This window comes from Triticum aestivum, chromosome 4D (assembly GCF_018294505.1).
Source record: "Triticum aestivum cultivar Chinese Spring chromosome 4D, IWGSC CS RefSeq v2.1, whole genome shotgun sequence".
Lineage (NCBI taxonomy): Eukaryota > Viridiplantae > Streptophyta > Magnoliopsida > Poales > Poaceae > Triticum > Triticum aestivum.
This window is the reverse complement of record NC_057805.1, coordinates 394,079,295-394,100,948: the sequence shown is the minus strand read 5'-3', so window position 1 is coordinate 394,100,948 and position 21,654 is coordinate 394,079,295. Positions and strand designations below refer to the sequence as shown.

The 21,654-nt window shown below is 44.6% G+C and overlaps 5 protein-coding genes across 7 annotated transcripts in view; 2 read left to right on the top strand and 3 right to left on the bottom strand.

Annotated features, from left to right (window-relative positions):
• Window positions 1-537, top strand: part of LOC123098136 (protein GID8 homolog) — a 4,057-nt gene extending 3,520 nt beyond the window's left edge. The window contains exon 5 of the mRNA XM_044520035.1: window positions 152-537. Within this exon, the coding sequence (XP_044375970.1) occupies window positions 152-273 (122 nt within the window). The 3' untranslated portion in view covers window positions 274-537. The remainder of the gene's footprint in view (window positions 1-151) is intronic.
• An 824-nt stretch (window positions 538-1,361) lies between these two features.
• On the top strand, window positions 1,362-3,817 carry LOC123098134 (pentatricopeptide repeat-containing protein At4g37170). The gene has a single exon (XM_044520032.1). The coding sequence runs from the start codon at window positions 1,476-1,478 to the stop codon at window positions 3,360-3,362; it is 1,887 nt and encodes a 628-aa protein (XP_044375967.1). The 5' UTR covers window positions 1,362-1,475; the 3' UTR covers window positions 3,363-3,817.
• A 112-nt stretch (window positions 3,818-3,929) lies between these two features.
• On the bottom strand, window positions 3,930-7,445 carry LOC123098135 (protein NRT1/ PTR FAMILY 8.3). Of its 2 annotated transcripts, XM_044520034.1 has the most exons (6): window positions 7,249-7,445; window positions 6,802-6,901; window positions 6,125-6,342; window positions 5,339-5,885; window positions 5,104-5,183; window positions 3,930-4,875 (listed from the first exon to the last, which is right to left on the bottom strand). In XM_044520034.1, exons 1-6 carry the CDS (start codon window positions 7,417-7,419, stop codon window positions 4,072-4,074), a joined length of 1,920 nt encoding a protein of 639 aa, XP_044375969.1. In that variant the 5' UTR covers window positions 7,420-7,445; the 3' UTR covers window positions 3,930-4,071. The 2 variants fall into 2 exon arrangements, with proteins under 2 accessions (XP_044375969.1, XP_044375968.1); XM_044520033.1 differs by lacking the exon at window positions 5,104-5,183 and having other exon boundaries at window positions 3,930-4,888; window positions 5,329-5,885.
• Window positions 7,446-9,007: 1,562 nt separating this feature from the next.
• LOC123098133 (protein NRT1/ PTR FAMILY 8.3) lies at window positions 9,008-13,262 on the bottom strand. 2 transcript variants are annotated; one of them, XM_044520031.1, is made up of 5 exons: window positions 12,993-13,262; window positions 12,387-12,486; window positions 11,620-11,837; window positions 10,799-11,355; window positions 9,008-10,107 (listed from the first exon to the last, which is right to left on the bottom strand). In XM_044520031.1, the coding sequence occupies exons 1-5, from the start codon at window positions 13,041-13,043 to the stop codon at window positions 9,288-9,290; spliced, it is 1,746 nt and encodes a 581-aa protein (XP_044375966.1). In that variant the 5' UTR covers window positions 13,044-13,262; the 3' UTR covers window positions 9,008-9,287. The 2 variants fall into 2 exon arrangements, with proteins under 2 accessions (XP_044375966.1, XP_044375965.1); XM_044520030.1 differs by having other exon boundaries at window positions 12,387-12,489; window positions 12,993-13,168.
• LOC123098132 (probable RNA-dependent RNA polymerase 2) lies at window positions 13,134-21,125 on the bottom strand. The gene is made up of 5 exons (XM_044520029.1): window positions 20,535-21,125; window positions 15,643-17,546; window positions 15,144-15,294; window positions 13,724-14,502; window positions 13,134-13,266 (listed from the first exon to the last, which is right to left on the bottom strand). The coding sequence occupies exons 1-5, from the start codon at window positions 21,069-21,071 to the stop codon at window positions 13,167-13,169; spliced, it is 3,471 nt and encodes a 1,156-aa protein (XP_044375964.1). The 5' UTR covers window positions 21,072-21,125; the 3' UTR covers window positions 13,134-13,166.
• Between the last annotated feature and the right edge of the window lie 529 nt (window positions 21,126-21,654).

The window sequence follows — 21,654 nt, the reverse complement described above, 5'->3', positions numbered from 1 at the left end:
AAATAGATCAGGGGGTAAAGTGAACCACCCACTTTATTCAGGGTAGTAAAATGGACTTTTTTCTTTTGAGAATGTGCCATTGAAAAAAACATGAATTTCAAACTTGCTTTCATCGAAGGTCCTTGTTCCTTATATTTGTTGCATATTACAGATCCAAAGCTCCCCAGTCTGTTGAAGATGTTGATTTGGACTCAAAACCAGCTGAACGAAAAGGCAGCATATCCCCGAATCAATAACTTGTCCACCGCCGCACTGGAAGATCCAGCTATATGAGCTGCGCCCAAAGTGTCCGAGTGCTGACTACGTTAGGCACCAGCAGCCATGTCTGCATGTACACTCTGTCGTAGGTCTGTTGTTCGTTTCATCAGTGTTCTAGCTTAATGCAAAAAAAGAACATCAGATAGATAATCCTGCTCTCTCCTGTTGTATAGGTTGTTCTTGTCAATTTCTTTTTGAAAACAGAGATAAACGTTGCATTTGATTGTTGTTTACAAACTATGTGTTGTTGAACTGTTGGCGATAATGTGTTGCACACCATTCATGTGTTATGCTGGAATGATGCAAAGCAAGGCATCAAGTTCAAGCTTGCCAACTGTACAGAAGAATGCTATTGTTATTTTTTTTATGCAAAGCAAGGCATCAAGTTCAAGTTCTAGCTTAACGCTATTGTTATTAATTTTACTGGTTTCATAGGCATACCATAAGTGAAAAATCATACTACTATTCAAATATGTACCAAAAACCGTTGAAAATCAGACGTCACACATTTTCAAACCGAGGGAGTATCTTATTTGAAGGACCCTGATAACTACCATATGTGTGGCACGAAGCAATTTCGCCCCGGCGTTTTTTGGCAATAAGTTTAGTTACCCGAGGATGACAACTTTAGTTGTGAAGCATTTCAACTTTTGTGTTGTAGATGGCAAGTTTCAGTTTCTTTTTTCTTTTCTTTTTTCGGATGGCAATTTTAGAGTTAGAGGATGGGAATTAAAATGGTACGAGACTTCAAATCTATTGTTTGGTTAGGGGATAGGAAATTTATAAAGGAATAGGCACGTGACTTAAGACTTTAACTCCCATCGTTTTATTAACAAGGAATTGTTTTAATGAGTTAATCTTAACCCTTCATCATAACTTATATTCTCTTCCCTGGTCTAGTCCCTCGTCAACCAAACAAGAAAATACAAATTCTTTTCAATTTTCAAACATAATTCTTATCATGTGCCAGGGATTAGGGATAAAATGACTCATCCCATGTCTAATCTCAATACAATTCCCTACACTAAACTTCCATTCCCCTTCCTAAATATTGCCAAACGCGCTGTCATTTGGGTATTTGAAACAAGTTTTGGACAGTTCGTAGGGCGCTGCGATCCTCGCTGCCGTCCTCTACGGGGAGGTAGACGCAACTGCAGTGCAGTCTCGCTGCCGCCACCGCCCAGCATGCATGCCGACGCCATTGGCACTACTCATCCATGAGGACCAAGCCCCCGACCTTCTCGGTCACCACCGCGTCGCAGCTCCACAACGCCATCGACCGCCTCCTCCCGCTGCTCCGCGCCGACGCCGCCCACGCCCCGGCCGCGCGCGCGCTGGCCGCGGCCGCCGCCTCGCTCCCGCCCTCCACGCTGCTCTTCAACCGCCTCCTCCACCTCCTCTCCTCCAACGCCGTCTCCCTCCCCGACGCCCTCACCCTCCTCTCCTCCATCCCGAGCCCCGACCGCTGCTCCTACAACACCCTCGTCTCCGCGCTCTCCCGCTCGCCGCGCCACCTCGCCTCCGCGCGCGCGCTGTTCGACCGAATGCCCCACCGGGACCACTTCTCCTGGTCCGCCATCGTCTCCGCCTACTCGCGCCACGGCCGGCCCCTTGACGCGCTCGCGCTCTACCGCCGGATGCAGGAGGAGCCCCGGAGCGCCGGCGCTGACAACCAGTTCAGCGCGTCCAGCGCGCTCGCCGCCGCCACCGCGGCCCGGTGCGCCCGCGCGGGCAGGGAGCTGCACTGCCACGTGGCCAGGAGAGGGATCGGCGCGGGCGATGCCGTCATGTGGAGCGCGCTCGTGGACATGTACGCCAAGTGCGGCCGGTTGGAAGACGCCAGGAGGGTGTTCGACGGGATGCCGCTCCGGGACGTTGTCTCCTGGACGGCGATGGTGGAGAGGTACTTTGACGCCGGGCGCGCCGGGGAAGGATTCAGGCTGTTCCTCCAGATGCTGAGAACCGGAGGTGTTCGACCGAATGAGTTCACCTACGCGGGGGTTCTGCGTGCTTCCGCAGAGCTTGCCATCGAGAGCCTCGGGAGGCAGGTGCATGGTCGAATGTCAAAGAGCAGCATCGGAGACTCGTGCTTTGCAGAGAGCGCGCTCCTGCACATGTACTCCAAGTGCGGGGACATGGCCAGTGTGGTGCGTGTATTCGAGGGGATGCCAAAGGTAGACCTGGTGTCCTGGACGGCGATGATCTCTGGCTATGCACAGAATGGTCAGCCAGAGGAGGCGTTCCGCTACTTCGACATGTTCTTAAGGTCAGGAATTAGGCCTGATCATGTCACGTTTGTTGGTGTTCTCTCTGCGTGTGCTCATGCTGGTCTGGTCAACAAAGGTATGGAGGTCTTCCATTTGATAGAGGATAAGTATGGCATTGGACACACCCCTGATCATTATGCTTGCGTGATCGATCTACTCAGCCGATCGGGCCAGTTTGAACGGGCAGAGGAGATGATCAACAAGATGGCTGTCAAGCCTAACAAGTTCCTATGGGCATCCTTGCTTGGTGGCTGCCGGATTCACAAGAATGTCCGCTTAGCTAGGCGGGCAGCGGAAGCGTTGTTCGAAATAGAACCTGAAAATCCAGCGACGTATGTTACTCTCGCTAATATTTATGCATCGGTTGGTCTGTTTGATGAAGTTGAGGGTGTAAGAAAGATCATGGAGACAAAGGGCATAACGAAAATGCCGGCCTCAAGTTGGATTGAAGTTGGAAGAAGGGTGCATGTATTTCTGGTCGGTGATAAGTCGCATCCTCGAACTGAAGAAATATATGCGCTTCTGAAGAAGCTGTATGGGAAAATGAGGGAAGAAGGGTATGTAGCGGACACCGGATTTGTTCTGCATGATGTCGAAGATGAGCAAAAGGAGCATGACATTGGCTACCACAGTGAACGACTTGCTGTTGCATTTGGGATCATTGCTACTCCTGAGGGTTCCCCTATCAAGATTTTCAAGAATCTGCGGATCTGTGGGGACTGTCACACTGCTATTAAGCTCATATCGCAGATTACTCGGAGAGAGATCATCGTAAGGGACTCGAATATATTTCATCACTTCAAGAACGGGGTTTGTTCTTGCAGAGATTATTGGTAATCTATGCTGCATATGTGGATTGGTTTGACTTCTGATATAGGCAACTATTATTCATTTTTTCATGGCTAAAGTCGATGTGCAGCATCTATTGATTTAGCAGCTGGTGTCGTATGAGGCTATTGCAATGCCAGACTCCAAGAGATTGTCCTTATCAAGCTGCTATTAGGAAAATGGCCTCCAAGTTTTGTAGCTCCAGTACCTTGGACAATTTTTCTCCTCTGTTCAAAGGTTAAGTTATATACGTACATGTTTGCTTTCTTGTATTAACATATCTTGTAAAGATGAGCATTTTGTACAACTGGTTTGCTAGAAATGATCAACCAACAAAAACCTTGTCTTTGTTTGGCAAATCAGAAGGAAATCATACTTCATAAAGTTGGATTTAATTTCAGAATTGTGGATGCTCTAAATTTCCCATATGCAATGTTTCCCTCATACACGAGCATGCTACCCACAATTATCAGTACATCAGTGAACAACATGATGCTTTGAAACAGGTATAACTCTCATGGTACTCATTTCATACAAAACCGAACCACCAAAGTATTAAAAAAATCACTAGAAGAATTGCAAGAGAAACCCAATTGTAAGTCTTTTCTTGAAAACTTGCAGAGGAGGGTAGCTCTCAGTTTAGTCTATACAATGCATTGCCTCCATGAATATGGAATCTGAAAGTAGAGAAAGCTGATTTTTACAGTAAACATAACCATCACACATTCTTATATTTGTATCTCATTGCGCAACCAATGTAAACCAGCAAATTTACAAAGCTGATCCCTGCCATCAACCAAAAGAACCGGTCAAGATGGCCTTCATTCAAGTTATCTGGGATCCATCCTGCATCTCCTCCTTGAGTTGTAAGGTATGACACCAAGGTCAATATGATTGAGCTTAAATAGCTTCCTACCGTGACCGTAACAAGTGCCAATGCAGCACATAAGCTCCTCATGGCATCTGGGGCCTGACCGTAGAAGAACTCGACTTGACCTATAGCGGTGAAAACCTCGGCAGCACCAGCAAAGCAATACTGTGGTATTTGCCAAAGAATGCTCATTGGAACAGCAACATTCTCATGGATAAGGCCTTCAGTCCTGGCAATCTCTAAGCGCTTTAACTCAACAAGAGCTGCAGATACCATTGTCACAATGGAAAGGACTAATCCAATGCCCATTCGCTGTAGCTCAGAGAAACCCTTTTCCCTTCCAGTGAACTTTCTAGCTATGGGTATGAGGACGCGGTCATAAATTGCAATCCAGATCATGACACTGATTCCGTTGAAAGTAAATAGGGATGCCGGAGGAATATCGAAAGATCCAACCCGTTTGTCAAGGACCATTCCCTGCTCCACGAATACGGAGCTCTGAGCAAATACCGCGCTGAATATGATGGTAGTAGCCCAAACCGGGAACATTCTTACAAGGATCTTCAATTCTTCCACTTGGGTGACAGTGCATAGCCTCCATGGGTTTGCAGAAAAGTCACCCTTGGCATCAGTAGATGAGATGATGGCTGCCTTGTCAAGGAATCTGTACAAAAGGGAAATCGATGAATTTTTTTAACAGTCATACAGCAAAGTAGTTTTGCACTAACACGAAATCTACCTACAAAAGTAACACACCGGGAGAAAGACAAGTATAACATTGAAAAGCAATAGTCCGTCCTTATCCTGAAGTTATATCAGATTGAGCCCTACCACACCAATAACCCTCATTATACTCCTATTGTATTATGTACCCAGTACCCACCATGAACTAGGGCCATACATTTTGGCATGGACGCCCCCTATCCACATTCCTTTTGTTGCATTTAGGTATTCATTTTCTGCAAACATCAAACTGAAACCTTACTAAAGGTTGTGTCACACTTCAGTGTCTACATTGGTAGTGTAAGTAACCTGTGTTGTTTCATAAATACATCGACAGATGACACTAAAAGTAAAGCAAAGATGCAGGATAAGGATCATTACTCAAATTCACTTGTGTGCTCCAGCTTCCGGCTTCCCTCTATTGCTGAATTTTGACCATCAACTTCATACAGAAGAGATGCATCGAGTGGCAACTCGATATGCCACTTACGGAATGCTGCGACAACAACCTGGCACACTCTTGTTATTGGACTCCCACCGGGTTTCTGAAATCTGTACATATTTGAGGCTGAAAAGAAACTTGCAATAGCCAATGCCATAAATACAGTAGGAATGGCAAATCCTATTACCCAACCTGAGTTATCTTGTATCCAAACAATAACAGTGCCTGATAACAATGCACCGACATTTATGCAGAAATAGAACCAATTGAAGAAGGAACCCTGCTTTACTCTCTCTGTCGGATCACTGTCATCAAATTGATCCGCTCCAAAGGATGACACACAAGGTTTAATGCCTCCAGTTCCTAGGGCAATCATATAGAGACCCAGGAAAAATGTGCCATTCTGAAGTAGGCTTGGTTCTGGACAGACAGATCCTAAACATGAAGGTGGTTGAAGTGCTGGAAGTGATGCTGAAATCGTCAAACCAGCCAGACCCTTCAGCAAAAAGGGCGACACATGATTAAAATGGATGACTGAAGATATTGAGATGGACGGATAGATGGTTCATTAGAATAAACCTGAATATAACAAAACCTACATGCTCATTATAGCTGTTCAAAAGTACAAAATCTTTTGTATTCAAACATTCAAGTACATGGATTTATATACCAGGATGGAGCATTATGGAACAAAGGAAGAAGAGAAAAGTTTGGGTTGCTTTATCTTATACTTACAATGAAATAAATTGACGAGAAAACAGCAATAGTCCAGTACTTTCCCCAATAGGAATCTGCTAGGATGGCTCCAACGAGGGTCGTCAGATAGCATGTCCCTTGCCAAGTGATAACATTTCTTGCAGCTTCAAGATTGCCTTGATGAAGCTTTATTTTCAGATAAGTAACTAGGTTTGTTGCAATTCCATAGTAGGCCAGACGCTCACAACACTCGGTTCCTGTCACCAGACTAGCATCATTGGAAATTGCCAAACATCATGCACAAAAGTCTCAAAAATGTTTTATATCATATGGTCAATAGTTTTTAGGCTAGTTAAAATTGTTTGGTACCATTTAGCTCTAAATAAAGGTTTCTTGAAGCTGCAAGATATAATCTGGCATACTATTATTACTAACAAGCAGTACCAATAGGTCAAATATTTAATCATTCATTAAAAATGGATTGAGGGATGTGCTAACTAGGCAAAATAGCTCACTACCACAGTAATGATATGTTTATGAGATTGCAAGGAGCTCTTGAGCATAATTCGGTGCGATATGGCACTCAATTTGGCACTCGATTTGATTTTTCTGCAAAACTTTTGCAAGAATACAGCAATGGCCAGTGCCAGCCGAATCGGATGAAACAGCGCAAACCGTGTACAGAGGCTCCTACATTGTGTCACCTAATTACGTACCTAGGATGAAGAAGCAGGCTCGCCAGTTGCCCGTGGCGCGCCTTGTCGCAGGACGGCCTTTGATGTCGACGGATCCATCACCTGTGTAAAGACTTGCATCCTGCAAATTAAGAAATGGCAGCACTCAGACCAAACCACCCAAGGACATACCGGGGAATCGGTACCAGGTTGCATCCCATAATTTCCCCAACATGTGCAAATAGTAGTATTACTGCTGGGCAGTGCCGCGCGGCGTCAAGCTTTCGGCATCACTGCCTGTCTCCAGTTTCAGTTTGAACCCAGGGGGGTGGAGGATTTGACAACTTGCTCTTCTCTCATTCAAGAGAAAAGAAGAGGGTGGGTAACCAGCAGGATAGAACTGGCCGGGATGAAGCTGTGGTCTGCCTGTGGCTCTGTGTAACGAAAATTCAGAGAAGAAGAGGGAAAAACCAGTGAATTTTATACTACCTGGGAAGGAAGGAGGAGCGGCTCGTGATCCCCGTCCCCTTGGACCAGCAGTCTCCTCTCCTCTGCTTCGTCCATGGAGACGGAGGGGTCTCCGTCGCGGAGATCGAATCGGCAGGAGCAAATCAAGAAACTGGGTAGAGGGAGGGTGGGCTGGGTTTGACCGCCGAGCATGGTCCTGCCTGACTCTTAGAGAGCTACTGCTCTTTTTTAGTATTTTGTTTTGCGTCCAACTCTTTTTCTAGTTTTTCTTTAGGGGTCTGATCTGGCCTGGCCTGGGCCTGAGCCTGGGTACGTTGGTGTTTGTTTGGTTAAGGCCTCCGGCCCATGAACCAAGCCAATAGCTCACCCAAAAGATTGTCCTTGCACAATAGGCATATGGCGGACAATCCTACCTGTGGTTTGTGCGGGTCTGTGGACTCATGGAGACACTCATTAATCAATTGTACAACATCATGATGCACATGGCCCTACTTGATGATGACATGGCTCAGGTCCTGATCTCCACAACCGAGCCAAGTGCTAAACATTGGCTTTTTACACTCATGGATTCTTTATCACATGAGAAGTTCGTCTTGCTGACGGTCACTCTGTGGGCGATATGGACAGCACGTCGCAAAGCAATCCATGAAGGCATTTTTCATACTCCACAAGCTACCGTTTCCTTTGTTAAAAGATTCATTGATGAACTTGGGACAATCAGCGACAAGAAGCAAGTACAACAGTCCCATAATGCTAACGCACCTCATCCTCAGCGACCAAAGGCGCCTCCGGCCGGGTTTGTGAAAATTCATGTAGATGCGGGTGTAATACAAGGAAGAGGTGGTTCAGCGGCAGCGGTCTGTCGGGATAGCGACGGTTTTTTTTTGGGCAGCTCAGCACTGATCATCGAAGGAGTAGATGACCCTGCAATTCTAGAGGCTATTGCTTGTCGAGAGGGGATTGCTCTAGCTGAGGACCTCAACGCCCAGAATCTAGTCATTGCATGTGACTCCAAGCAAGTAGTCTCCGACATCAACAGAGCCAGCAAAGGAAGATATGGTGCGATAGTTAGTGAGATCATTCTCAATTCCGCTCATTTTCATTGCAATTTTGTTTTCGAGGGTCGTACTGTTAATTATGAAGCACATAGGTTAGCTAAACATTCGTTACGCCTTGGTCTGGGACGCCATGTATGGCTTGGCCAACCCCATGACCAAAATTGTATCCCACTATCTGTGGATTTTGAGTAATAAAATGCGTTTTTACCCCTAAAAAAAAAGATTGTCCTTGCATAAAAAAAACAGAGAGATTGTCCCTCATGCTGTCATTAGGGAAATGCCCTCCAAATTTGTAGCTGCTACACCTTTGCACAATGCATCTGCTATTTTGAAAGATTAAATTGCGTGCACGTCTTTTTTTCTATTACCATATCCACTAATATGGACATTTTTTAAGCAATTGTTGGTTTGCAAGAAATGGTAAAACAACAGCAATAGAGAATTCATACAACTCCCTCCGTTCACTAGTATAAGATGTTATTACTATTTTCTGAATCGGACGTATATAGACGCATTTTAGTGTGTTTGTTTACTCATTTCAGTCCGTATGTAGTTCATATTAAAATATCAAAAACATCTTACTGTATAAGTGATCAGAGGGAGTATATAACTTTGATGTTTGGTTCTGGAGCTTCTCAATTTCTCAGTTGCAGCTTACATGCATGTGCAACGCGTAATTTTCAGTAAACAAATCTTTACGATCGCTTTAAGGAATAACAGGATGCTTTTGAACAGGAGAGTATTAGATATGCATGTACAAAATTGTCTTTGTATAACTCTGGTGTTACAAATTTCATACAAAACACACTCACCAAACTAATAATTTGTCTAAAATACATCACTAGAAGAATTGAAGTCCTTTTCTTGAGGACTTTCTGAGAAGGGCAGCTCATGTGATGTCTTAGTCTATACAATGAACTGCCCCCATGAATATGGAATCTGAAATTACAAGAACTTATTCCACAGTAGGTATGACCATCACACAATTTTTTGGAGAAACCATCACACATTCTTATATTTGTATTTCATCGCACAACTGATGTAAACCAGCAAATTCACAAAGCTGATCCCTGCAATCAACCAAAAGAACCGGTCAAGATGGCCTTCATTCATGTTATCCGGGATCCATCCAGGATCTCCACCTCGAGTTGTAACATACGACACCAGGGTCAATATGAATGAGCTTAAATAGCTCCCCGCTGAGACCATGACGAGCGCAAATGCAGTACATAAACTCCTCATGGCATCTGGTGCCTGATCGTACGAAAACTCAAGTAGACCTATATTAGTGAAAACCTCGGCAGCGCCAACAAGGAAATACTGTGGTATTTGCCAAAGAATGCTCATTGGAACCGCAGACTTCTCATGGATAAGACCTTCAGATGTGGCAATCTCCAAGCGCTTCAACTCAACAAAAGCTGCAGACACCATTGCAATAATGGACAGCACCAATCCAATGCCAATCCGTTGTAGTTCTGAGAAACCCTTTTCCCTTCCAGTGAACTTTCTGGCTATAGGTATGAGAACACGGTCATAAAGCGGAACCCAGATCATGACACTGATTACGTCAAAGCTCGAGAGGGACGCAGGAGGAACATTGAAAGACCCGACCCGCTTGTCGAGAACCATTCCCTGCTCTAGGAACATGGAAGAGTTCTGAGCGTACACCGCATTGAATATGATAGTAGTCGCCCAGACCGGGAACATTCTTACTAGGATCTTCAGTTCTTCCACCTGGGTGACTGTGCATAGCCTCCATGGGTTTGTAATGAGGTCACTCTTGGCATCAGTAGATGAGATGATGGCAGCCTTGTCAAGGAATCTATACAAGACGGATTGATGAAATGTTATAACAGTCATCATTATACAACAAAGATAAGAGTTGCCTACAGAAGCAATCATAGTTTTAAATAGCGCGCTAAGCCTCTTAGCGGCGAACCTCTTCTAAACGCTATAGCGTGCTATAGCGGAGCTATAGTGCGCTATTTAAAATGTTTATTCATTTGTTTGGACTAATGTCTCTTAGCGCAAAACCTTTTGTAAATGCTACAGCATGCTATAGCGGAGCTATTTAAAACAATGGAAGCAATACACTGGATAAAAAAAAAGTGACAGTCCAGCCCTATCCTGAAATCTTAGTTATATAACGTTATCATTTTTATACTTGTAAATAAAATATCCGGGAAGGACTTATGAACATGCCTTGCACACATTATTAATACCAGCAGTAATAATTCTGCTTCTATTGTGTTATGTACCTAGTACCCACGCGGGAACTACTGTGATGGATATAGTATGATTGCTTGGCTCTTCTCATACTATTTTTATTGCATATATTTAGTTTGCACAAGAATCAAATTGAAACCTTACTGAAGGACCTTTTCGAAAATAAGTCTTACTGAAGGTTGTGTCGCAATTCAGTGCCTTCATTAATACCGCAAGTACCTTTTGTTGTTGCATTAATACATTGACATAAAAGTAAGGCAATGATGCAGCATAAGGAAGATGATTACTCAAGTTCGGTTGTGTGCTCCAGCTTCCTGCTTCCCTCTATTGCTGAATTTTGACCATCAACTTCATATAAAAGAGCAGTGTCATGTGGCAATTCAACATGCCACTTACGGAATGCTGAGACAACGACCTGACACACTCTTGTGAGTGGACTGCCACCAGGTTTCTGAAATCTATACATATCTGAAGCTGAAAAGAAGCTTGCAATAGCCAATGCCATAAATATAGTAGGAATGGCAAATCCTATTCCCCAACCCGAGTTATCTTGTATCCAAACAATAACAGTGCCTGATATGAATGCACCGATATTTATGCAGAAATAGAACCAGTTGAAGAAGGAGCCCTGCTTTACTCTCTCTGTCGGATCACTGTCATCAAATTGATCAGCCCCAAAGGATGACACACATGGTTTAATACCTCCAGTCCCTAGGGCAATCATATAAAGACCTAGGAAAAACGTGCCATTCTGAAGTAAGCTTGGTTCTGGACAAACAGTTCCTAAACATGAAGGTGGTTGAAGTGCTGGAAGTGATGCTGAAAGCGTTAAAACAGCCAGGCCCTTCAGGGAAAAAGGAATACATGATTAATATGGGCGATTGAAGATATTGAGATGCACGGATTGATGGTTCACTAAAATCAAATTGTATATAACAAGACCCGCATGTTCATTATATTTACTGAAAAGTAAAAATATTTTGGTTTCAAATGTTAAAATGCCCAGAAATTACCAAGTTGAATGTGCAACATTGTTTTCTATGCCAGTATGGAGCCTTATGGAGCAAAGGAGGTAGACAAAAGTTGGTCAACTTTATCATGTACTTACGATGAAATAAATTGATGAGAAAACAGCAATAGTCCAGTACTTTCCCCAATAAGAATCTGCTAGGATGGCTCCAATGAGGGGAGACAGATAGCATGTCCCTTGCCAAGTGGTAACATTTCTTGCAGCTTCAAGATTGCCTTGATGAAGCTTTATTTTGAGATAAGTGACTAGGTTTTTTGCAATTCCATAGTAGGCCAGACGCTCACAACACTCATTTCCTGTCACCAGACTAGCATCATTGGAACTTGCCAAAGCTCATTGCTGTATATACAAAATATGCACAAGGGTCCCCAAATGCTTTGTACCATATGGCCAATAGTGTGCTAGGCAAGCTAAAACAGATTCGTACCACATATCTCTAGATAAAGGATCTTATAATTTCTATAATTCAAATTTCAAGAAGCCGGCATACTATTATACTAACTTACAGGCAGCACCAAATAGTTCAAATGTTTAATCGTCCAGACAAAAAACATGTACTGGGACTGGGGATGTGCTTACTAAGGAAAATAGCCTGCTGGTACAATAATGATTTGTTATGAGAAAGTAGGGAGTTTCTTCAGTGAACAAACACTTTGCCAAAATTTGTGGGAGACGTCATTCAACACGGATTTTAGCAAACCATGTAAAAGGCTGACATAAGGAAGCAATTTGGCATTCAATTTGATTATTCTTCAAAACTTTGTAAAACTGCAACTATGGTCAGTGCTAGCCGAATTGGATCAAACGGTCTGAACCGTGTATGAACACCCCTGTATATATATTACCTAGGATGAAGACGCATGCTCGCCAATTGCCTGTGTCGCGCCTTGTTGCGGGACGGCCTTTGATGTCAACGGACCCATCACCTGTGTAAAGACTTGCATCCTGCTACAAAATAGCAGCACTGAGACTCAATCTTAACCACCTAAGGGCATACTGAAAAAGTGTACCAACTACCAGCTGCATCCCTAGATTTTTTTAACATGGACAAATAGAAGGGAAGGGATTATATAGTGATTTCGTACGAAATTCCTGCGAGAAACATTAACTCCAACTAAGGATTAAAATATTACTACTATGCATTTGAGAAAGAGTTGTGCGTCAGTCAAATTTTCAATATAACTGAAGCAGATGTCAGGAGATAGCATCCAATCCCCATCTTGTTGTCTCCAGTTTCAGTCTGGACCCAAGAGGCCAAGAGGACGAAGGATTTATCAGCTCACTCTTGTCTCTCAAGAAAGGAAAAAGAAGAGGACGACCAGACAGATACATACATAGAAGAAAAGTTAAATTCTAGTACAGGCTACAAGCCTACAACTACCTAGGATGAACTGTAGTAGTACTTGCAATGGAACTTCAGATAAGAAGAAGAAAAAATCAGTGAATTTTACCTGATCCCCATCCTCTTGGAGCAGTAATCTCGTCTCTTCTGCTGCGTCCATGGAGATGGAGGGGCTCCGTCGCGCAGACTGAATCAGCTAATCAACAAGTATTGTGCTGGGTTGACTGGAGGTGGAGAAGTGAGTGCTTATTGTGGTCTTTCGCTGTCAGGCCCTTGTATTTATTTATTTATCACCGTAGTGGGCGTAGAACTCTGGAATGTCTCTATCAGGTAGTACAGCTACAGCACGCCATCCCCTTCCGCTGCTCCATCCCTGTCCAGTTCTGCAAGGCAGCAAGGGAGCGGTGTGGTCCAAGCTTTATAGATAGATACATTTGTACAGTCTCAAACTTTGAAGTGTTAACCGGAAGAAATAACCAAGGTTTGTGCAATGCAAAGCAGTAGCATTGTGATAGTTGTAAGATTGGGTGGAAGCAAGGTAGTAGTATATCTGATGCATGAATGCTGAAAGCCTACTGTTATTATATGCTTTATTTAATCTATTTGATTTGATTGATTGATGAAACCGGGTTTCTTTACTTTGTGCCTACTAACTGAGGCATGCCAATGTATTCCAATCCATCATTTGTTCATCTACAATTTATACAGTAAGCACAGGTCTACCACTAATGCAAAGCAGTGGCATTGTGATAGTTGTACAATTCACAGTACATAGCGGCAGTGCAATCATCCAACACTTTGCCTGCCTGCCTGCCTGCCTTCTTGCCAAGGTCCACTTACTTGGCCGGACGAGTCAGGCGGCGCTGCAGTCCATCGCCGTTATTCGACTCCTTGATCTTCAGCAGCTCGTCACAGATGATCCACGGGAAGCTCCAGAACCACTTCTTCTCCCGCCGCCGGTGGTCGGGGTGATAGGTCACGCGGTACCACGCCGACGCCCTCCTCGACGCCTCCGCCTTTGGGCGGGACGTGAACCAGCCCCTCGCCTCCTTGTGCAGGCCCTCGACCGAGTCGATGATGCGATCCTTCATCTCAAAGTACCGCTTGTTGTCCTTCTTCAGGTACAGGAGCCTGTTCCGGATGTTGCCGGTCAGGATCTCGTCTTCTTGCTCCGCGCCGTAGTGGCCCATCAGGGCGGTCAGCTTCTCCACGTACAGGTCGTAGCACTCCTCTGCGGACTCCAGGAACTCCTCAAAGCCAGGGACCTCGAGGTCAGGATCAAACACAGGATTTGGCTGAGCAAAGGAAGGAGCAGGAGAGCTCTGCATCTGACTCGCAGCCGCCCGGTAGAGCTTGCCGAGAGCTCCATTGGAGATGTACATTGGTTTGTCCCAGCGTTCCATGAAGTCAGGGTATTCCCTTGGTCTCAGTGACCGCGGCATTTCAGCTGGAGCTCCTGACTTGGCGAAGTCGACTGCCATTGAATGCAAAGCAGCTAGCTGGAGGCACTCAGGGCTCCGAGCTTTCATTGGATGACGGTCTGCGTGGACCAAGTGAGCAGTTGAGATTGCACCGAGCGAGTCATTTATCATGTAATCCACAAAGTACTTCTGGATTTCCTGCAGTTCATCACATATTTTGTAAGATTTCGGGTATAAACGTGTCAGGCGAGGAAAATACATTTGCTTGTCCAAAAGACGACTCTGAACTGCTTACTCGAGCTAACCGGTAAATAGTAGTTGCGAACCTAACAAAGTTAGAGATATTCATTCAAGAACATTTTAAAGCTAAGACTACTTTAATACTCAAATCATGCACAGCTGTTTTCATTAGACAGCAAAAAATGTCTATTTTTTTCCTGAAATAAGTACCCACATTTCTAAAGAATTTTATTAATTGTGCATGGTGAGCATAAATTTGGTTCAAAGCATTCAAAATTTTGTGTTGGCTGGTATGTCATCCTGGTTGAGCTTGACACTCGTGGCCAGTTCTCTCTGATCATGTTGCTCTATCGCATGTTATATGAAGTCCTTGGGTATTTTCCCAATTTTTTCCATGCAAAGAAATGTTTTAGAAAGATGTGAGGTGCCTCGAGATAATAAATATTATTGAAATGCTACTGTTTGTAAAAATACTGATATTTTGATTATATTTGCAAGTATAAAATTGATGTTAGTCCAATAAAGCAATCTTTGGTAAAAAAAATAGCAGCAACAACCTAGGAAGAAAGATTAAAATGAATAAACAGTCAGGAATATACCTCGAGTGTGACAACATGATCCATTATGCGTGGCCTTGCTGCAGTGTAGTCCATAGGTGAATCAACCTTCTCTGGAATCAGTTTCTCATCCCAAGTGATAAAATAGAGGTCACCGTCCAAATCACCCCCGGAGCATTCATTTGGATGAGGCCTGATTAACATCAAAGATTAAAGTCTATATGGATGATGCCTATTAAACATCAAAGATTAATTTAAGGAGAAAGCAAAGATTGGCAACATCCATCAATAGGTAGAGATATAAGTATGTAACATGATTGGATATCAATCTAACATGGAAACTAATGCTGACAAACACTTCAATAGATATTTGAGCTCCTCTGAAGGCAATAACAGAGCAATATAAACTATAAAGTACAGTTTCAGTATAACATGGAAACTAACGCTGACAAACACTTCAATAGATATTTGAGCTCCTCTGAAGGCATTAACAGAGCTTAATAGGTTGTCTTTCAGTTTCAGTATTAACATACAGCATTACCTTTCTCCTCTTTGAGGGAAGACAACACAATCAACCAGGTTGTTAGCATATAATCCATGGTCATAGACAGCTTCAAGTACTCTGATGTCACCAGGATGGAGACAAGGATTTTTCGATATTGCAACTTTTCCAACAACAACTGCTGTTTTGTCTTTCCTGTTATCTTTAGAAAAATATGGTTGACCATTATCCTTCTGCTCTTTGCTGTTCTTTGTAATTCTGATGTACACTTGACCATATTTTAATTCGCCTGTTTCATCCAAACAACCAATAAGAACACGGCCTTTTGGAACATGAATCTTACATCTAGTTCTTATGTCAGTCAGCCTATTATCCTGATGAGCCTTAAGAATCATCAACAGGTAAGGCTCTAAACTTGGTTCATAACCTTGCAGTAACATTTTCGATGCTGTCTTTGTTTCGGTACTACCAATTTTCCCCAGAACAGAGAGAGCAGCTTCTCTGTTGGTCAGCATTTCATCTAATTCACGCATATCATCTTGTTGCATCAACTCAAATATCTCATCTCTTATCCCCAAAGTCGAAAGGAGAGAGATAATTTCACGATTCATATAGCATGGCTGGGGTTTGCTCCAACTTGTAATGTTAAACATTGTGCTCTTTGATTCAAATTTCTTCATACTAGGTCGCAGAGAAAGACGACGAAAGGAATCAGGGTCGACAGCAATAACTCCTTTGTAGCCACCATACCTTATTTGAAAAGCTGAAGGAGGGTTCATAGGGTCTAATCCAATTTCGTAAGCCACATCTTTGGCAAATTTCTCAGAAATCTTCCCAATACCATCAGAAAATATGTGTTTAGTGCCATCAGTTGTGACTTCAATATCTGGAATCTCTTCCACATCCCGCGGTAGGATTTCAACTGTTTGTCTGGAAGAGCTGAACAGTTGGCCCATTCTAGCCGCACACTTAGATACTGAACGGATTTCTTCGAAGTGGCCCATCCACCTTCTTATATCCTCGGCCTTCAGGGAATCATTAGAAGCAAACATCCAAACAGAACTTCCACGAAGTTGACTTGCTGAGAAGGCCAAGAATTCATACTTCTTTGGACCAATGGAAAATCCTTCTTTCAGGATGGATAAAATGCGATAATACAGGCCAGTTTTCAAGGGTTGGGAAAAGAACCCTCGTCCAGTTCTAGCTGAGATAGCATCTGGAAATAGTTTACTCCAGTCTTCATCAACAAAAGTAACTCTAGCAAAGTCAGAAGCATACTTTTTATGATGCTTAACCACATAATTTGTAACTTCTTCCTCAGGTCCCAAGCAGTATATTCTGGATGGAGTAATGTGAATTCTGTAGCACATCATTAATTTTCCTTTACCTTCAGTCTTACTGGACAGCAGAGCATTGTGGCTCCTCTTCCTGCTATGAACCTCCTTCTGGATGAATTCCAAAGGTTCATAGCATGTAAACTCTAACTTGCTCATTTTCTCGAAAATCCTCCTTGAAATATGAACTGGAATTTCTTCAAGAGCTTTAAACAGACCAGCATTAACATGCTTGGCAATTATCTTTCCCATGTGAACAAGAGAATTGACACGAAAAAGAACTTCATAAGACACTGAACAACCAGTCGGGCAGTCAACAAGGGGAACCACCTTGGACGACGGGCCAACAAATTCCATTAAAGAAATGACCAATTCCCCTAATTCTCCTGACAAAGGTAAGCTGTTGAGAATAAATGGCACTGGTGCACCTTCATCAAGTACGAGGGCGAGAGTTGAACACTTTCCGAAAGAGTGGTTAGGAGTAAAATCTAGTGCTCTGACCCAGGTAAACTTCACATCCTCCTTGCATGCATGAAAGCGGTCATCTGAGAACCTTGAATAAACTGCAGGCCCAGAAATTGTAGTGCATATTCTTGGTGCATACATGAGCTGGAACAAACATCAAATTAATGTTAGATAATATATACTTTTAACAGCTTCAGAATTATAGACGTATTAAAAGAGTGTTGCGCCTGACCAACTAATAGCCTAAGTATGGCAATCAGTAAATTAAGAGAAGTATCTATGATGTGTATTCCTTAGATAAGCTTCATATCTGTTTCACTCTAATCAGTAACCACCTACTGAGATATCTATAGGAGTGGAAATAAAAATAGCAGAACTATCCATCTTACTCTATGGGCTCTATCGCATAACTGCAAACCAGATGACTGAGATAGTTCACTCTAGTTTCCTGTCTCAAGAATTCACCAATTTTTTAGCTCATGTAAGTATCGATGGAGGAAGTACATCTAAAGCTTCCTGCTTCAAAGTTCTTCCCTCATTTGACATACTGGATGGTAGGAGTAGGGTTCCTACCGGGCCTCCGGCGTAGATTGTACGGACAAGGAGGAGGAGGACGAGGGCTGGAGCGGGCGCGCCGGCGATGAGGCGCCGTCGCGGCTAGGGTTGGGTGCGGCGGCTAGGGTTCCGGCTCCTTGGGGAGCCGAGCAACAGAAGATTATAATATCTTTATTGCTTGCCTCAAACGGTGTCTTACAACTAGTATTTATAACTTTAGCCTAAGATAACTTGCCTAATATAACTTGCCTAAGATAACTTGTGGGTCAAGCCCCTAATACTAATGCCCGGTGGGCCTCTTTCTGGTATAGACCAAACCGGTCATAACATCTCTCCCCGCCTGCGCAAACAGCTCGTCCTCGAGCTGAAAGTCTGGATAGTGTTGGCGGAATTCGTCACGCTGCTCCCAAGTAGCCTCCTCCTCCGGAAGGCCCGCCCACTGAACGAGGATGAACCAGACGCCACGACGGAGCTGCGCCTGCAACACCTTTGCCGGCTCGGGAAGAATGCGACCATCGGCGAGTGGAGGAAGCGCCGGAGGAGCCGCCGGTGGCTCGCCTCGGAAAGGCTTGAGCAGCCCAACATGGAAGACATCGTGGATGCGAGCACGGGCTGGAAGCTGAAGACGATATGCCACCTTCCCAATGCGCTCCAAGATAGGGAAGGGCCCGGCGTAGCGAGGGCCGAGCTTGCGCTTCGCGCGCGGGTCGAGTGACTGCGTAGAGCGGTGGAGGAGACGCAGCCACACCCAATCCCCCACCGCGAACTCCGCCTCGCGATGATGATCGTCGTAGTAGTGCTTGGCCAGCTGCTGTGCCTGAAGGAGACGCTGACGAACCTCAGCAAGCATCTCGTCACGAGTGCGGATAAGGTCACCCGCAACCTCCGTCCGAGCCGTCTCCGGGTCCACCGGAAGTATAGGCGGGGGTGGTCGACCATAGACCACCTCAAACGGCCTCACGCTTGGGCTGGCTCTGATACCAAATTGGTAGGAGTAGGGTTCCTACCGGGCCTCCGGCGTAGATTGTACGGACAAGGAGGAGGAGGACGAGGGCTGGAGCGGGCGCGCCGGCGATGAGGCGCCGTCGCGGCTAGGGTTGGGTGCGGCGGCTAGGGTTCCGGCTCCTTGGGGAGCCGGGCAACAGAAGATTATAATATCTTTATTGCTTGCCTCAAACGGTGTCTTACAACTAGTATTTATAACTTTAGCCTAAGATAACTGGCCTAAGATAACTTGTGGGTCAAGCCCCTAATACTAATGCCCGGTGGGCCTCTTTTTGGTATAGACCAAACCGGTCATAACACTGGATACAACTAGATATACATATAACATCTTGCTGTAACATTTGCCAGTATATAAGTAGTTAACAAAATGGTAGCATTGGCGCACATTATCTATTTTGACACTAAATGGCCCCCAGAAATAGTCCAGCACATGCATTGGAAAGAAAAAGAAGGCGGATCCAATTCATTAATCCAACAGGACAAAATTTCATAAACTGCTAACAAAAGCAAGAGTCTTATTCATATGAGTCAAGATTCTGAAAACCCTTCAACTAAATCTAATTATGTCTACAAACAAGCAACCATTTCGATAGTTAGGATAGCATTTTGTGAAACAAGCTTTATATATTCAGGTTCTAAATATACCAAAACAAAACAAAAATGTAGTTTTTTTTTACGGGCAAACAGTAGGGTAATCCCCTACGGTGCAATTTTTATTAATATAAGGGAGGAAACAGAAGGAGTTTACATATTTACATAGGGGTTGAGATGGCCCCCAACAAACAGAAGAAAAAGAGAGAAGCAAAACTAAAAGAAACGTAAACAGTAGTCAACCAAAGGTTTAAGAAACAGAGGCAGTCCAAGCTTTCAGTGGTTCAACGTCCACTGATTTAACCCTATAAGCAATGAGGTTCAGGTCATTGACCAATCTTCTGTGCCAACCAACCAGCGAAGCAGGCTTTTTTTCAAAGATCAAATCATTCCTCTGTTTCCGACTGTTCCATCGGGCCGAAGAAACGATTTTCATGCAACAAGGGCCGCTGAAGCCATCCCTTGCAGACCTAAAGAGAGTCATAATATCTGAGCCCGCATCCCATTGGCTGTTGATTTTTCTCCAACATCTCTGTGCAAACCTGCAGTTAAAGAAGAGATGCTCTCTAGACTCCCTAACCCAGCTTTGACAGAGAGCACAATTTACCCCAGATTCAACGGTCCAATGTCGTCTGTCCATCATATCTCTTGTATTAAGCCGATCCACAGTTAACAGCCACATGAAAACTTTCTAAAGTACCGGCAAATTGAGTTATCACTCTACTCACATTTCACGAATTCCAGTCGTGAACCATACCGGAAGTTAATTCAAGGTAATGCACAACATGCATATCAAACCTACTATTTGTAGGTCATCTTTTTCTTCAAATAAAAATTATCAGATCTCACTTCACTTGCTCGAATCTCATCTGTGACATGTAAATGCATCTAATGGAACTTTCTACCTCACCCTGTAACCGCAACCTCTGACTAATATAACGCAGAAACAGAAGCATCAGAGCAACACAGTGAGGAGCTCACCTTCAGCAAGATGGCGCCGGCCCCATCGAAGCTGCACTTGTAGCAGTTCCTGATGTCCTCGAGCCTGTACCTCTGGGAATCGTGATCCAGGTACAGGTCTATGCGCCGCTTCCCCGGGATGACCTCCACGCGGACGCTGTCCCAAGAATCAGCCGCCTCGAATTCGCGCTCGGCGATGCGGTTGCCGACGAGGAGGCGCGCGTCGGCCGTGCGGAGAGAATGGTCGGGCGCTCGGGGGAGAAGGTCCGCGGGGGCAGGGGAGACGGACAGGAGGGAGCCCAGGAAGCGGGGTAGGCGACCGGAGGAGGCGAGCTCGGCGGCGAGTGTTGCAGCGGCGGTCGAATCGAACTGGACGATCCCAATGCATCGACTTAGCCAGCCGCGTCGGGCGGCGGCGATCTCGCAGGCGTACGCGGCGCCGGCAGCGGCGACGGCGGAATCGAAGAAGGCTAGAAGCTCCTTTGCGACAGCGGAAGGCGGGATATTGGAGACTCGAACCGTGGCCGTGGAGACGGGCGCCGACACCGCCGTCGCCATCGGGGGGGCAGAGGGGTTTGGTGCTCCGGCGAGGTTAGGGGTTTATGTGTCTCCCTTTTGGTCCTTTTCACAGTCTTCACTGCACGATTTATGTGTATCCCATTTGGTCTTTTTCAGTCTTCACTGCACGATTTTGAACTGTAATTTTTATTTCTACTAGTACATCTATGAGTAGAAAAAAATACAAGTGTATATATTTTATACGAAAAGTTAAAATTTATTTTTAGTACACCTAGAAAATAATAGAAGTGTATATATTTTTATTTTGAATGGCGCATGGGTGGCGCGAAGAAAGGTGAAAGCACGCGGGAAGAAGGTCGGCATGGGCGAAATGGGGTAGGCGATCAGAGAACACAAGTTCGGCAAAGATTGTTGCAGTGGTAGTGGAATTGAACTAAATACACCCATTGCATTAACTTGGTCATCCCGCTCTAGTTTGTAGGCGTCGTGGCGACAATGAAGTCAAAAAAAAATGAGAAGCTCGTCAGCAACGAGGATGGGATGCTGAAGTCTCACATGATAACCATAAGATGGCACCATTGTCACCATTGAAAAGGGGAAAAGGTTGTTATGGGTTTGATAC